The 14,126-nt window shown below is 40.7% G+C and overlaps 4 protein-coding genes across 4 annotated transcripts; 1 reads left to right on the forward strand and 3 right to left on the reverse strand.

Moving 5' to 3' along the window:
* Window positions 1-10: 10 nt before the first annotated feature.
* PHACADRAFT_56859 (uncharacterized protein) lies at window positions 11-319 on the reverse strand (the record flags this gene model as incomplete). The annotated part of the gene is made up of 2 exons (XM_007397799.1): window positions 11-97; window positions 155-319. Coding segments are annotated over 2 exons (252 nt in total), but the record flags the coding sequence as incomplete, so codon positions are not given.
* Window positions 320-446: 127 nt separating this feature from the next.
* Window positions 447-873, reverse strand: PHACADRAFT_197587 (uncharacterized protein; the record flags this gene model as incomplete). The annotated part of the gene is made up of 3 exons (XM_007397800.1): window positions 447-489; window positions 548-653; window positions 711-873. The coding sequence occupies 3 exons, from the start codon at window positions 871-873 to the stop codon at window positions 447-449; spliced, it is 312 nt and encodes a 103-aa protein (XP_007397862.1).
* Window positions 874-1,594: 721 nt separating this feature from the next.
* Window positions 1,595-2,297, forward strand: PHACADRAFT_30204 (uncharacterized protein; the record flags this gene model as incomplete). The annotated part of the gene is made up of 3 exons (XM_007397550.1): window positions 1,595-1,711; window positions 1,831-2,019; window positions 2,076-2,297. The coding sequence occupies 3 exons, from the start codon at window positions 1,595-1,597 to the stop codon at window positions 2,295-2,297; spliced, it is 528 nt and encodes a 175-aa protein (XP_007397612.1).
* A 6,986-nt stretch (window positions 2,298-9,283) lies between these two features.
* On the reverse strand, window positions 9,284-10,707 carry PHACADRAFT_30205 (uncharacterized protein; the record flags this gene model as incomplete). Its single annotated transcript, XM_007397551.1, has 6 exons — window positions 9,284-9,302; window positions 9,385-9,662; window positions 9,727-10,079; window positions 10,286-10,507; window positions 10,574-10,645; window positions 10,701-10,707. The coding sequence occupies 6 exons, from the start codon at window positions 10,705-10,707 to the stop codon at window positions 9,284-9,286; spliced, it is 951 nt and encodes a 316-aa protein (XP_007397613.1).
* Window positions 10,708-14,126: the final 3,419 nt, after the last annotated feature.

A 14,126-nucleotide genomic window follows, 5' to 3' on the forward strand; every position in this document is an offset into this window, starting at 1 on the left:
TGCCACCATGGACACGATGAACTGTAACTCCTAAAAAGGGAATGACATTGGGAGATGTCCAGCCATCAATGCACAGGTGCAAATGGTCAGAATGAGCCTAAAAGAAAATGTCAGAAGAAAGTACAAGCAAACATGTGCCGTATAAGTAACATACCTGGAGAATCTTGCCAACAGATTCCCGTGAGATTGTGAAGATCTCATGAACGTTCCGCGATACAGTTTTTGGATGGGGGATGTCGACTTTTGAGTTGAGCATTTGCAAGATCTCAACGAGCTCGGGGTCTTGCACAATAGCATATGGATGATGGTGACAGGCAATTCAAATCGCTAGCTTATACTGAAATTTGGCTGGATTGTATGTTGAGCTTTGCACAAAGGCACCGATAGAGCGTTGACCCATCGGTGGTACTGCAGCCTTCGTACATGCAGTAACATGTCATATTAAATTACTTGTTGAATTGCCCCACTGAGCACGATTTAGTGGTTTGGCTGACAGACTGGTGAGAGATAAAGATGTCGGCAGCAAATAAGAAGGGCATGTACTTACTTTGTCTGATAGACAAACTTGTACTTGATTTTGCTGTCAACTACCACAATTGTTGGTGGATGAAAGTGTTTGTACACTTTCAAACGCCAGACTGCATGCTGTGAATCTGTTATGATGTGCATGAGCTGGAGCAATGCTTTTATTATTAGCTAAGAGCACGTACCGAGAACTTCTTCTTTGGTGTGCTCTGACACCTTGTACTTCTTCTCAAAGTGAGCCTTCTTTTGCTCATCATCTTTGGTCTTGTTGGTAGCTTCTGGTGCCGAAACCTCTGCGACATCATCTTCATCACTGAGGTCAGCATCATCTGCTTTACATTTGGCCATAGGAGTAAGGAGACATGTGTCGAAAGAGGTACTAACAAAGGAAAATGAGGGGATGTTGCCAGGTTCACCACAAGTGTCAGCCATGCAGCTCAGTGTGTGGAAACGGGCAGCCATGTGGCCTGTTCAGGTCGAGTTCTGGATAGACCAAGAGTCAATGAAGTGTCGTCTGGGTGATAAATCTACAAACTTGTACTGAGTCATGTTCTAAAATAAAATGAGTTGTGATCAGATTAATAAACCTACGGGTTTTTAGATGACTCACCAGGCCATCAGATCATGTAGTTTGCCTCCGCTGTTGGAGCCATGCTGCACCTAGCACAGCCAGCACCTATTGCCCCTGTAGGCCCGGTCTCTCGTCTCTCTCTGAGATTCGACCACTATTAGCCACTAGAAAACAAGAAGAAGATATACCAGGCATACCATTAGATATACAAAAGCACTGTGGCGAGTGGAGGAGGGCAGGTGTTGATCATTAAGCTTGCAAACAAAGCGCAGAGTTTTATGTTCAAATCTCAAGACCAGTGCCTAGCTGTCCGTGTTTCACTTCAACAGTGCTCTGTGGCATCTTCATCCACACGGCGAGCCTTCAGCCCCTAACATTCTATCTAACGATGATTTCTGAGACAGAATAGATCTCACCTGTTTTCTGACCTTAAAACAGATAGGTGGTCGTCTTAGGAGCTTGAAGCCCTCTTGGTTCTTGACGCATGTCCTAGTGCTCATGAATGCCTTACAGAACAGCCCACGCTTTTGCATCATATTGGACCATTGGACAGATGGGTCTACTGGGTGTACATACTTTATGGAGCTGATTGAGATTGAAGGGTGCGATGAGCAGGTGTGTCCATGGACTCCATAGTTTCGGGTCTGGTCTCATGTCTAAAGTAGATTCCACTTCGCTGCTATGGCTGGATGCTCCACCAACATCTCAACCAACTGCGCAATGTCAGCCATTAGTTCAACACATACAAAATTCTCTCAAATCCCGCCATTCAAAACCGCTTAGGTTCCACCATCTGTTCTGTTATCGAGTGGAGCATACGCGAGCTTATGCTCACTAGTGAACTCACAAAAGCTAAAGTCGAAGCCAATCAGTCAGAAGCAATCAATAGTGATTCCACTAAGCGACTGGTTACTGACTCTAAGGTGAGTATATTCTTGTCCTCACTGATATGTTGTGCACTTCATAAGATGACTTCTAGGCTACAGTTCTCTTAGCCGAGTCCTCTCTAGAAGCCAACATTGATGCTTCTGGGTTTGTTGCTACACCTAAAGCTACACCAGAACTGAATGAAGCAGCTGATGGTGATAAGCCCCTAGGAGTTCATCAAACTGATGATGCAGACATGCTTGCTCTGTCATCAGGCTCAGAAGGCAATTGCAACTCTGGTATCATTGAAGAAGATGATAGTTCTGATAAATAATATGTACACGTACATGCCAGACCTGAATATATGTGAGACTACCTAGAGACTTGTGAGTTGAGCCGTGACTCATGAGTTTAATACCTGCAAGTATGAGTGATCTGTGAGAAATACCCATGTGGCTCTGAGTAACTACTTCGAAACAGATTGCACACACAGGTTTGGCTCTGAGTTAACTCGCAGGTGGACTTGTTCTAAGCTTTAGCACTGAAATCTCAATTTCAGGACTGTGCCATCAACGTCACAAGATTGTCATGAAATGCTCACAGCATTGTAGCTTTCCAAAGAACAAGTGTACAGTATGTTTTTACACGTAGACAAATTAGCAATATACTCTATGATATTAGCCATGAAACTCTGCACCTCCTTATTACCCTTATTGCCATTGCTATCATCATCATTGTCACTGACATCACCCTTAGCACTGTGGCCTTCATTTGGATGGCTTAGCAAGGGTGGAATTTGGTGGGCAGTTGCAAGAAAGGCAGAGGAAAGATGCACTTGGATAACCATGCTGACTTCAGCTTCGCCAGGCCCTCAGATACTGGTGTACCCAGATAAGTTGTAGACTTGAAAAATGCGCCACAGAAGGTGGTTGTTAATAGTATGGCAACATATAGCAAACTCACGCATGGCACCATACAGAAGGTGTAAATGGCCCAAGCTTATCAAAGCTGCTCTGAACAGCCTATCTTTGTCAATGATGGCAGTGTGTAGGCGATGAACCTTGATGTTAAGACACTTCAGTTCCTTATTCGCACAAGCAATGTGCTGGTACATCTTGATTGTCTTGTGAGCAATAGGCTGTGCTCATGGTTTTTTGACAGAGATTGTTTCTGGTATTCTGAAGAAGTGAAAACTTCTCCAGAAAGGCATAGTAGATGACTTCTGACCAATCAAGCATTGGCCGTGGTGGGTTCATCATTATGGCTACAGTGTTATACTCAGTGATAGCTTTTTGATCATCTTGGAGTGAACCTAAAGTGACTTTGCAATATACATGCACATTTTATAACTTGCAACACTAAGTGTTAGTATAAATGTATAGGTTATAAAGCATCTACCAGTATGCAAGACATTGAGCTTCTGAAGCTCAAAGAGCTGCAGCACAACTAGCTGATAAAGCTTGTCAAGAGTGCACCAGTACATATGCTCATGAATGTACTTGAGAGCTTTTTGATATGCAGGCATTATTGGACTCCAGCATTTTTGAATATCTATTTTGATCTCAAGGCCGATGATCTCTGTGCTGATGTGGTTATATTGCTCTGTTGCAATCCATCGCTCTGTTTCCAGCCTGCATGTTTGCATAACATGCAGTTGTAGGTCTGCTTGTCTGTTGATGGCATGTAGGTGAGGAGGGTATTCTGTGCCCATTAGAGCCTTAGTTCTAGGTCACAGAGCTTCTGGAGCAGCTTGACATACAACATTGCATAGACATCATACTTCAGCTCATTATCCAGCATGGCAAAGTATGCAAGCTCTTCATCATGCCACTGAGTGATGTCGCCTACAGCAATTCCTTGCTGGTCCATGCTGTGCCCAAAGGCTTGGCCTTCAATGTTGATGATCTCCAGCACTTGCATATAGTTGTCAAGAATGAAATTGCTGGTATTTTGGCACTTGTCAGTGTTCTATTGCTTGAAACATGCCTTTGTTAAGAGCTGATGGCAGTAAGCAAAGGCGTGTTACAATTTCTGAATGTAATGAAGAAACATTCTGTTGAAAGTAGCACTTTGGGAGTCAGTTTACTTTCTCACACAGATCTGCCCCTTGCTCTATAGCTTGCTATACTTAAGCCATTGACTCAAAACTTGGATCACATATATCTCTAGTATAGATCTACATGTAAAATTTTGTTTGATCACATATGAATCAGTTTTGGCTCTTCAGCACTATGTTTTGTGCTTGAGTTCAGGACTTGGACAAATTTCACACATGGACCACTTTCAAAAGGCATCTAGATGATCTTTATACCATCAGACAGAGCTTTTTGAGAGGGTCCAGAATATGTAAAAAAAGATATACCAAATTAATTGTTTAAAGGAGTTAACCAAAGAGAACAAAGTGTGAGAAAACACCAGATTAAGCGCCTGATAAGTGCCACAATACAGCTAGCCTTTTTTGTCACTTCTTCTCTTCCTCACACATTTTCATCTATCTATACTATGTAGCATAACATCTGCAATGTACACATTAGCTGTATGCTGAGTATAAGAATAGGTTATGGTCATGGTTCAATGATAAAGTGTTTGCTTCTGGCTTTAAACCTCAGTGCACAATGTTGCACAATCAATTGTGAACCCAAAAGTGTTTGCAATGACCTGATATGTTACAAATCGATTGCTCCCACTACTAGATACTGCCATAAATATACTAGAGATAATGGGAATTCATTTGGAATTACTAGAAATGTGCCACATATTCACCACTCTTACTTCTCTCTACAGATCAATACTTATCCATAATTCATGAATATATTCTAGGAGAATCCTTGACTGAACCTTTTGGTGGCTTCTACTGGCACTTTCTTAGACAAAATCACCTTACAAACCTTTGACACAAATCTTGAGCTGAACTTCAGAAATGAAATGGTTGGAGGCACCATTTATAAAAGGCCTACCATGTCTTGCTCAGACTGACTGAACAAGCAAAGCAATCCAGTTGAGATTGAGTGGAGCCTGGGTTATAAATGCCTCCAGCCACTTTGTGGCATAGTTACAGAGGCTATCTCTAAAAGCTCTGTCTTGTCTTCTGGCTCAGACAGGCTAGACCAAAAGAGCTTCCCAGTTGAGAATGAGTGGAGCCTGGAATATAACTGCCTTCAGCCACTCTGTGGCATAGTTACAGGGGCTATCTCTAAAAGCCCTGTCCTGTCTTCATGCTCAGACAGGTTAAAACAGAAGAGCATTCCAGTCTAATATGAGTGGAGCCTAGGTGAACAAAGCTTCCAGCCACCTTGTGGCATGGCTTAAGAGGCTATCTCTTCAAATTCTGGCTTGGTTACAGGCACCAGATATGATCTAATAAGTCTTGCACTGTCTGACCAAGCAGACAGTTTAGAAACTAGTAAACTTGTGATACTGTATATAGCTCCAAGTCTCATATAAATAGTAAGCTATTACAATATCTACATTATTATTATTTATATTGCAGCATAAAAGAAATGAAGAAATTGTACCTGCCAAGCATATATACTATGGCCCACATAATCCTAGTTAAATAACAGGGGTGAGATCATTTGATGCACTGAAGACCTGCTCCATGGTTTCAAAGTCCTCGATGTGCCCTCTATGACATTCAGGTGAAAGTACAGTTAACAGATGTAAGAGTGCGAGTAGCTGTGGAACGTATTCATGCACATATGTGCATGTTTTTGGGTGTACTTTGGGCCAAAGGTGCTGTTCTTAACTGTTGTTTCTTCAAAACAGCTGATGTTATAACTGGCGAGCCAATTGTTGGGCATCACTTCGAGGGCTTCGTAACAATGGCCAGTGGGTATTTAGCTCTGTATAAGTCTGGTCAATAAAATATGTGCTGAAAAAAGCGAAATACTTACAATTCACCACTACGCACTATATCACACTGCTATAAAATAAAGCCATGATGGCATGCAGAGGCAAATACCTTTGACTTATTGTACATTTTCCACATCTTCTTCTTTACAGTGGCCGCCAAAAATAACGCACAAGACTACAAAGGGGTGTTGAAATCCCCCTGTATCTCTGTGACCGCTGTAGTTAGCTAGATGATGTATATATCAATTTTACACTAGGTTACTTGTAGCATCTTTCTGAGGTGTCAGTCTGATGCAAGCACTAGGTGCCAGAAAAAATATGGTGAAAATGCTAGAAAATGAATATATATTGCGAAAATCACAGAATAATATAAACCACAGAGTAAAATATGCTTGGGTCCAAGTAAGGTTCTATACTATGTGATGCTACTCTAACAGATTTATAGTATAGCACCCAGTTCAGATGGCTGAGTTGTGGGGACATATTTATTTACTACAAAATAAAGGAGTGTATGCTTGTATCTTATAGACATCACCAACAGCTGGAGTGTGTATAGCAAGATACTACATGCATTTGCTAGTAAATATCATCCTGTACACCAAGTCTTGTATCTCTATTCCTGGGTGCTGTGGAGATATAAATATTTCAATTCCATGAATAAATCATATCAGTGTAACTGTCTTCACAGCTCAGCCATCTGAACTGGGTGCTATACTATAAATTTGTTAGAGTAGCATCACATAGTATAGAACCTTACTTGGACCCAAGCATATTTTACTCTGTGGTTTATATTATTCTGTGATTTTCGCAATATATATTCATTTTCTAGCATTTTCACCATATTTTTTCTGGCACCTAGTGCTTGCATCAGACTGACACCTCAGAAAGATGCTACAAGTAACCTAGTGTAAGATTGATATATACATCATCTAGCTAACTACAGCGGTCACAGAGATACAGAGGGATTTCGACACCTCTTTGTAGTCTTGTGCGTTATTTTTGGCGGCCACTGTAACTCTGCGGCTGCTGCTTTTCAGTTATTGACACACTGCTCAGGAAGCCCATGCAAGAGTGTGGCTTGTATTCTGTCAGTAGTGCCTGTGTCACTGGCAGATGCCATGGAGTTACTCCATCTCAAAAAGCTGGTAGTGTTAATTAATATCAAATAGCATTAATTAATGCTAATGAATATAATAATATTAATTAACTGACCTTCCCTATTATATTTAAAATCTTAACAGTAATTTAGCACTAATACATTAATCTGTTTATAGAATGTTCACTAGCTATTAATTGATAGTTCATTGATTATTAATTAACTGCTATTCACTGTTAACTAACTATTATCAGCTTGCTATCTGTGATTCAATTACCATTTATCAAAGATTCTTACACTACTCATTGTGGATTCAGTATATATTCACTACATTCACTCTAATTTATCGCACTTAATGCTGTAGTATTTGCCTACTCAAAACATATTATCTAACTGTAATAAACTGACTATGCTGAATATAAAGTTCATTAAACAAGTGTTAATGTATCAATGTTCAGAAAAGAGAGATATCTGATATAAAGGAGAGTAGAAGAGAGAGAAGGAGAGAGAATAAAAGAAAAAAGAAGAGAAATCATAACTCTTTCATGGTATCAACATCAATGAAGTCAATGGCTCTACCACTATCTATATCTGCAACTAGTGGCCTTTCTTGACTATTACCAAAGTCAGCATAAATAGTTCAGTGATTAATCAGGCACTCACATGTGTCGTGGGCGTAGCCCTGGCCTCCTATTATTTTTCCATTTTCCCCGATTTTCTATGGTTTATTCCACGTTTATACGGCCCTCCAAAACGTCGTTGACATATTGGCACCAGTTTACAAGTCCTAGCTGCGTGCTGACACCTCGAGAATGCATCACTGACGGGCACGCATCAGTGCATTAAATGCGCCTGCATCACTGCCACCTCGTCACCACATCACGCTTTCTCGGTAACAGCCGCACACCAATCTCCACCGGACATCTGATCGCCGTCGGCCCAACAACGTCATATGATATGACATGCCAGCCCCGTCTATCTTCGAGTCCAATCAACAACGGACATCCGATTCCTATCGGTCCGACAACGTCATACAATATAACACGCCGGCCCCTGTTTCTCGTCAGAGTCCCTAGATACTAGCAAATGCCCTAGCTACGACTGCTTAGGTAATACCTGGTCCATGCGTGACCAGAACGGTATATAAAGGCCCTCTTCGTTGCTACCTAGCCCCATCTCAACCTCTTGGTTTATTGGGCTAGGTAAGTCTTTGTTTATACTTTAGAATAGTCACTAATACACTTGGTTTATTGGGCTAGCTGAACAAGCTAACACTTTTGTTGCCAGACCTCGTTGGCGCCGTCTTTTGATTAGATCCATGCAGTATCCCTTGTAGTATGTCGACGCAAGTCCACATCAACATGCACAGATTATGAAGATCTTTCAAGACCTTCATAGCTGCCCCAGGTTGCTGCCTTTTCAAATCATCAAAGTCCTCAACATGGCGATCATATGTGTCAGAGGCCCTGTTACATGAAAATTCATGGGACTTTGGTTTAACAGACTGTAGGTCTCTCAAAGTGAAATAAATCTATAATGCAAATTAGCAATGCAGCTTGTATTTTAAAAAAGGTGGAATGCATACTGCAGTGAGTGCAAGGCAAAGAAGTAGTGCTGGAATTTGGCATATAACCTCAACATCCCACTCTTCCTCTAGTGAGTTTGCATGAGCATTAGCCCAGTCCTGATGTGTCTCAAAGAGAAAGTCTTGTAAAACATCACCAATGCAGAGATGAAGATATAGCTTGATAGTATTGACATGTTACCACAAAGCAGCAAATAGTTAGAATTTATTATAACATGTGTAGCATACAAACCATAATGTCTCTAGGGAAAATATAATGCTAGCCCTGAAAAAGCCTGTTGATTCTCATTGCATATTGTGGATCATCAGAGTATAGCCTATAGTGACCAGAAACCTTCAACATCACAGTCTTTTTTTTTAAGCAATACTGACTCAGACGTGTGTGAGGCTAAAAGCATATTAACAGCTGCACACATCATTAAATGTGAACATACCAAAGTTGAGACACTGCAAGTCCATTGTACATTATTGTTGATACAATCTAGAAAAACCTAATTGTTTTCAGACTCTGTGACATAAAGCATGACATCTTTGGCAAACTGAAGCTTCTAACGACAAGTGCAATCAGGAAAGGCTTCATTGTTGAAAAGTTCATACTTGACCAAGTCAAAGGACAAATGAAGAACATTGCTGAGATCTTGATGAAGACTCTGCAGCAAAATTTGACCTTCTTTGCTCTTGACCAGCTTTGTCAGCTAAGGCCCATTATGAGGTGCAGATGAGTGAGCTGAAGCACCACCAGCTGGTGGAGTGCTTGGTTGACACCAACATGGAGGGTTGTTCTTGTCTATGTCAACCTTGGAGTGCTGCAAAATTACATCAAGTCATATTGGAAAATGATGAAGACAGTTACACTTGCCTCATTGTGGACTTTTTGCACATATTTACCTTGCTCCAATATAAATGTAAGTTATAAGATAAGGCCCAATGGTTTTACTGCACCATATCTTTTGCTTTGGTACATCATCTTCGCTGTCAGCATCGCCTTTGTAGTTGATATCATCTTCATAGTCAGCACCATTTGCACAGTCAGCATAGTCTTCATAGTTAGCTCTGTTTCCATGTTCACTTGCTCTGTCTCCACGGTTAGCTCTATCATCATCTTTGTCATTATTAGTTACTCTGAAGCCTTTAGGAATGTATTTGTTAAACTCAAGCTCCAGTTTCTAGGACAATGTGAAAGATGTCTTGCTTATACTTAAAAGCTTGTATACTTACCAGGCCTCATACAGCAGCAGCAGCCTGCCTGAAGTTGTTCCCATAACAGCAACAATCTTTGTCATCTATCTCAGGTCTTGCAGTGTCAGTCTCAGATGTTGCACTTGGAACAAATTCTTTATTATCTCCATTGTCCCTATTCTTGCTCTCGTCTCTATTCTTATCCTCGCTCTTATTCCCATTCTCATCCTTGCTATTCTCACTCTCATTCTCACACACATCTGCACTCTCATCCTTGTTCTCATATACATCTGTGTTCTCGCCTTTGCCTTCGTGTGCATTTGCATTCACATCTTTGTACTGGGGATGCTCTACTGGTATGTCATTGAATGCATCCTGATATTGCCTTGCCTTGTCTTTACCTTCTATAGGGTAATTAGTTATAATGGCCACAGATCATGCACGCACTTACTCTGCTGAGCTGACTATAGCTGAAATTCATTATCCTTATAGATTTTTACTAAGAAAGTAAATATTAGCATCATTAAAACATGCATGCAGCAAGAAATACCAAATTGGTCAAGAGCCCACAGAACCCTAGTGACATTCAACAGCTATTGCAATGAGCGACTAGCTTGTTGTGCAGCCTGGCCAGCTCTCTTCATAGAAAGGCCAGACAGCTGATGTTGACTGTTGGAGGTGGTTGGCTGGTTGTGTGACATGCTTCCGTGCGAAGGCTGCTTGTGAGTGTTGGGCAAGATGTGTAGTGCTGTCAGGGCAGTTTTGATAATCATCTCATTCTGCAGAACAAACTCCTTTAGGATACATATGAGCCTTATCTTCTCATGGAAGTCTATTGATAGCGGTATTAGATACAACAATGAGGTCAGTAATCAAATAAATAGCAAAAACTACTCACACCTCTTTATAGGTTCTGCAGCATTGTCTTTGTCAAAGGCAGAGCTTCTAGGGGTTTTGCACTTCTTAGAGCCTGTACAAATAGTGATGATCACACGATGAATAATAAGTACTGCTTTAAAACATACCTGCCATGGTGAAAGCATGCAGCTAGCTGTCATCGTTGTGATGCTGCATGCTGGTGATAGGTGAACTGGCCTATTGTACTGTATAGATTAGCATATGAAGTTACTCATCTTTCGTAACAGTTGATGGCCTTATGCACTATCAAAGTTTTGTCTACATGCTGCTGCCTTGCTGCTACTACTCTGCGGAGCTGTGGCTGCATGCAATCTCATTTGCATGCGAGAGTCCTCTATCAGAAGTATGTCAGTTTGTATATAAATTGAATTGTATGTCCATCCTACCATGTTTGTCCTGTTTACCTTGCACAGCCATGTCATCTGCAAATTCACGGCATAAAAAATAAAAGAGGTCAGTTGCAGGATAGGTCCTATATGCAAACAATCACTCTTTGGTGCATGTCTGAAACATCAGACATCCACAGGCTCTTACAGGCTTAATGTATCAGTTTTCAAGTCTGGCTTGCATGCTTTCTGTGCCATTTCCATGGCCTCGCTTGTGGTTGGCTTTCAATATAAAGCTTAAGTAAGCACCGGCAGTCCTCATTTGGCATGTTCTCAGCTATGATTTGCTTTGTAGTGTTCACTTAGCCAGGGCTGAGGTGATTACAGTGCTCAAGTGCTCTTTTGCATGGGCTTCCAGCAGCAAACATTGCTCACAGCCTCTGACTATGTTGTGAGAACAACATACTGTTTATAAATACTGTACAAATCATTATTCTTGGGCTTTTGCTATAATTGACACTAAGAATGTGCATGTATTAATGGTATATATACTAGTTCTTGCAAGGTAATAATAGGATAGGCAAGGAATAACAGTGTAGTTGTGTGGCAGTACTCCAGTTGCAGCACGGTGGCACACTGGCACATGTACAGCCTCTACTTGCATTGGAAGCACTTTTCCTTGCTAGCAAAATTGACCGGTTCAGCCTCCTGGGTACGTTTGGCTCTGTAGGACATGTAATTGGTAATATAATGCTACAAAACATCAGTGACTCATCTGTGAGCATGTTTGCAGCTTAGAACTTTGCTCATAACCCAGCACACATCTTGCACGGTTGCAGACCACTTGTCGTCATCATTCTTAACATCTTGAAGGTCTAAAAGGCTTTCTAGAATGTTGAGAAACTTATTAGTGCTGGAGATGAGTATACAGCTCCAGTCACTACTGCTTCCAATAGTCAAGGTACCATCAATCTCTGTATGCCATTTGGGATTGATGTGTTTTCACCACTTATGCCACTGTAGAGTATATGCTGTGGGCTTCTTAATAACGATGCAGCTGTTATGTGCATTCTTCACCTACAGGGTAATTTCTTTAGAGTGATCCGCTGAGCCCTAAGCTCATGCTTGAAAGATCAAACTGCACAGATTTTTTACCAGTTTGATACAATACTTTCCAGCACTCTGTTATGCAGGTTCTCTGGCCAAATACTGCAACTATTTCCCATATCCCAACACCCCAATGTTTTAATACACTGTTTTATGTTATAGAATACTCTAGAAAACATGTGCTATATAAGAAAGACAACATATGATATATTGGATTTAGGCACTTATTTTCGTTTTATATCAGAGAAGGGTGCAAAACATATGTCTGAGCAAGTTTTCCATATAAAACATATGTTAAAACTCAAAATTGGATGTGTTATTCATAAAATACTCGCCAGAAGCCAGCTCTTTTTTGGATATATATGGTAGTGCTTCCAGATTTGAAATCAGTGCCAGAGTGCGGGAAACTAGCTTCTGCAGACCATTGCGCCTGCTTCTCTTCTTTTTCCTCTCATAGAACTGTCAGGGCAAGTGTTAGAATAAATACTAGTACACATTTGTAGTATATATTTTGACCTTTATGTCTTCCTCTGATGTATGCATTATAATAGATAATATATAGCCTTTAAAGTGAAAAAGAGGACTAGAAACAGATGATCCTGCACTCTATATAGAGATTAGGACAAAATCAAATGGTCTTGGGCACATATATATATATTATCTCAGCATGGGAAAGCAATTTAAAGGCCTGGATAACATGCAGAAATGTAGGCAGGAGGTCAGAACCCTCAATGCAATCATACCAGCTTGGATACTGTTACCAGTCTTTAGTACTGGTTATTTCTTGGTACAAACGCTCATTTATGTGCTACTATAGTAATAGATAGTGTTTACAAGTTTTTGAAGCTCTAGCACACTGTTAAAGGACTAAACTATACTCAAAAACATGGGTATGCAAACTGGTCTTAAAAGCACCACATATGAAGACATGCAGAAGCTTACAGGCTAGGATAAGACAAATGCAGCTACATACACACCGTCCAAGCATATTCTAATCTTTTCCAGGTGGTGATTCTCTTTCCACCATGCTGTAGGAGCCAAGCACACACCTGTGCAAGGATGGTGCCTTTGAACTGGTTAGAACTTCATCAAAGTGTCCCTTCAGGGTTAACTGATGCACTGCTCTATCAATACATGTTCTCTAGATTTAGAAAGTTGTATATCTCTGTTTTCATAGGCTGAGAAGTGATTGGAAACGGTCTACTCATCTTATTCTAAGTGGTTGAGCTAGTAGGAGGGTATTTTTGGACGAAATCAGCCATTAAGCACTCATAGAAAATAATAAGATCTGCTTAATCAGAAACCTTCTAAGGTCTGAAATCAAAAACTGAGTATAACCATCATATGTTACACTATAAGTGACACCTCCCAGCATGAGACAATAGCTGATATGTAACATTTTTTTAACAAGCTTCGCAGGCTCTGCAAAGGTTTTCTGGACAACTGAAGCCCTCCAAGCTCTTGGGAGCACTTCTATAGATATTTAGTATGGAGGTATAACATTTAAGGAGCTGTAAAAGCTTTTGAAAGAGCTTCCTACTACTTCCATGGTGAAAGAAATTGATTTTTAATACAAACAATGGTACAGTATATTATACAGTAGTCCAATTCGTTCTAAACTGTATGATACTACTGTACACATGTATAATTACAAGTGCTAGAAGGTTTGGAGTCCATTGGATAGAAGGAAGGGCAGGAATTGAGCTAGAAATGGCTCCCAAAAGCGAAATTGATGCCGTGACCTCATTGGGCGCTCAGAGCCAGAAGCTCGGGTAGCAGCAGCCTTATGGCACTGGCAGGCTGATGGAGAGTTCATGGCAGGCTGGCAAAAATCAAGTCCGCTCTAAAACCGCAAAAACTCGGCTTCCAGTGAGTATTTTGTGAATAACACATCCAATTTTGAGTTTTAACATATGTTTTATATGGAAAACTTGCTCAAACATATGTTCTGCACCTTCTCTGATATAAAACGAAAATAAGCGCCTAAATCTAATATATCATGTATTGTCTTCCTTGTATGGCACATGTTTTCTAGGGTATTCTATAACATAAAACAGTGTATTAAAATATTGGAGTGTTGGGATATGGGAAACAGTTGCA

Source organism: Phanerochaete carnosa (genome assembly GCF_000300595.1).
Source record: "Phanerochaete carnosa HHB-10118-sp unplaced genomic scaffold PHACAscaffold_7, whole genome shotgun sequence".
Taxonomy (NCBI): domain Eukaryota; kingdom Fungi; phylum Basidiomycota; class Agaricomycetes; order Polyporales; family Phanerochaetaceae; genus Phanerochaete; species Phanerochaete carnosa.